Source organism: Cricetulus griseus, chromosome 2 (assembly GCF_003668045.3).
Source record: "Cricetulus griseus strain 17A/GY chromosome 2, alternate assembly CriGri-PICRH-1.0, whole genome shotgun sequence".
NCBI classification, from domain to species: Eukaryota; Metazoa; Chordata; class Mammalia; order Rodentia; family Cricetidae; genus Cricetulus; species Cricetulus griseus.
This window is the reverse complement of record NC_048595.1, coordinates 9172859-9175324: the sequence shown is the minus strand read 5'-3', so window position 1 is coordinate 9175324 and position 2466 is coordinate 9172859. Positions and strand designations below refer to the sequence as shown.

Below are 2466 nucleotides of genomic sequence, written 5' to 3'. Positions count from 1 at the left end.
AAATTTGGGAAGCCCTAGAGCAGTGGTCCCAGCAATAGGCCATCTTAAGTCACCTGTTAGTAGAAAAGGAAAGAGATGCCTATGCTCATAGGACAGAAAAACTTGGTGACCTTCCTCCTCAGAAGTCTATTATGAAGACACTTGTAACAGTCAGCTCAAAAACGACTTAAGTAACTCAAGAGGGTACCACATCATCTCCACTTGAAATGCCGACCTCTTCACACTGACAATGGAATTTCACTGTGAGTTTTGAGCAGGGAGGCCAACACTCCAATCACAGCAGCAGCAGCATTCAGGACCTCGTGGGAAGAAAATTTCCAACAGGCCCCTATATGAAGAGAGTGCACAGTGAGTTCTGTCCCCACGACCCCTTTGCATGTGGAGAAAGCAGGCAGCGAGGAATGGTGAACACACCTGAGCAGTGCTAAGTGGCTTCAGCAGCCACTCACCCGCCACTGTCTCTTACGCCTCACTTTCCACCCTTCACCTACTGCAGGGAAACATACTAGAGAAACTGAGGATTTGCGCCATGCCCCGGTTTTTACAGTTTCTCGAAGGCCTAATGCCGATAAAGAAGGATCCCAACGTGTTGGTGACTGATATGCATTTTGGGACAATCCCTGTGAGGCTGCTGAAGCCCAAGAAAGCATCTTCCCAACCCCGGCGAGGCATCATCTTCTATCATGGAGGAGGTGCACTTACTGGAAGCCTGGGTGAGGAGCTGGCATTCGAGGGCAGGGGGAAGGTTTTCATCAAAGGTGGGATCAGGCACATGGTCTCATGAGGATTTGTCAGGAGGGAGTCAGTGGAGGAAGAAGTTGGAGCTTCCTAATGAGAAGATGGGTGCAGAGCCCAGGGCTCATTCCAGTTAATTGCTTTTAGCTTATATAACAGTATTTTCTATATTGGTCTGAGTCTAGATAGGGGCCGAGTGTCAGAGTAGGGCTGTCCTGGAACTAAATATGATTCCTTCCTTTGCTCTCCACTCATGGCTCTGGCCATTTCTGCCTTCTCACAACACTCTCAAATGCATGCACTCTCCTCAGCTCGGCTGACACATGGTGGAGAGAATCCGTTCACTTCCTCCCCTGCACTGCTGAACCCAAAACACAGTGTCCTGTCTCCACCTTTCATCTTCCCAGCAGAAGGGTCCCCAAATGCACTCAGAGCCTGCCCCTGCTTCATCACACCTCTCACAACCCTGGGTGTCCTCTCCAATCTTGTCGCTTGTCTCTTCCTGCCCTTTACCTGCTGTAGCCTCTGAACTTCTCTGACTTCAGAGAGAAGATTTACTCTCTGGGTCCAGCAAGCTGTAGTGGAAGGTGTCTGTTTCTTGGCACTGTTTTTTTGTTTGTTTGTTTGTTTGTTTGTTTGTTTGTTTTTTCCAGACAGGGTTTCTCTGTGTAGCTTTGGAGCCTATCCTGGCACTCGCTCTGGAGACCAAGCTGGCCTCGAACTGACAGAGATCCGCCTGCCTCTGCCTCCCGAGTGCTGGGATTAAAGGCGTGCACATCCAACGCCCGGCTCTTGGTACTGCTTTAACACTGGGTCTTCTCTTGCAGACCATTACCAAAGCCTGTGCAGCCTCTTGGCCAGTGAGACAGACTCTGTGGTGCTGATGGTGGGGTGAGTGGCCTGAGACAATTGGTGACTCCGATATGGTAGGGTATTTATGGGAACCATCTGGATGGCATTAGACCACAGAAAGGGGGCCCAGACATGGGGTGTTCTTGCTTGTTTGTTAGTTTTTTAATATACAACTCCTGACATGGTCGAGCAGGTCACAATTCCCCAGGCCTTGACAATCCCTTATTCGCAGTTCCTGACAGGGAGTGTGTGGAATCCTTGGTCCTTTAAAGCTCCAGTTGCTCCTTCTTTTGTGTCTCCTGCTGTGGCCACTGCTGCCTCTGCCTCCCTTACTGTCTGTCTACTGCTGGATTTGGCTTCTTTTGTCAGCACAGCTTCTCTGCTTCCTCTCACTGTCATGCCTGAGGATTCGTCTCTGCTCTTGCACGGCCACTGGATAGTCCCTGGGCCTATGATACTACTGTTCTTCAGGCTTCTGAGTTCTTCCAAGGGCCAGTCATCATCATTGTCAAAGCAGGAATGAGTCCAATTGCCTAATGTCCTAACACTGCTGCTTAATCACAGAAAATAAACATTAGAATGAACGCACTATTGCTAACATAGATGGCAACTTAAAGTGTGGTAGGGGTGGTTTTCACAATGTTCACTGTGTGCCCAGCACATCAGGGAAAGGAGAATCCAGAAAGAGGTGTGACAGGAGAGTTAATTCCTGTAGCATTTCCTGCATCTTTGCTGGTTGCTGTTTTCCAAGACATCGTGATTGCCAAGACAGACAAAGCTACATCAAAAAAAGCCTAAAAATAAATAAAATAAGCACAGATTTGTTATAAAATAATACACACATAGCAAAAAAAAGGAATCCAATCAAATGATGTCCCA

The 2466-nt window shown here is 48.3% G+C and overlaps 1 protein-coding gene across 1 annotated transcript; it reads left to right on the top strand.

Moving 5' to 3' along the window:
* The first annotated feature begins 516 nt into the window (after positions 1-516).
* LOC100757061 (arylacetamide deacetylase-like 4) lies at positions 517-1908 on the top strand. Its single transcript, XM_035438877.1, has 2 exons — positions 517-713; positions 1563-1908. Exons 1-2 carry the CDS (start codon positions 530-532, stop codon positions 1628-1630), a joined length of 252 nt encoding a protein of 83 aa, XP_035294768.1. The 5' UTR covers positions 517-529; the 3' UTR covers positions 1631-1908.
* The last annotated feature ends 558 nt before the right edge of the window (positions 1909-2466 follow it).

What these genes read in the sequence shown, in the direction of transcription:
- LOC100757061 (XM_035438877.1), top strand. Translation starts at nt 530, where the DNA reads ATGCCCCGGTTTTTACAGTTTCTCGAAGGCCTAATGCCGATAAAGAAG. An exon ending in TGCACTTACTGGAAGCCTGG is followed by an intron (nt 714 to 1,562) that starts GTGAGGAGCTGG and finishes CTTCTCTTGCAG; the next exon opens with ACCATTACCAAAGCCTGTGC.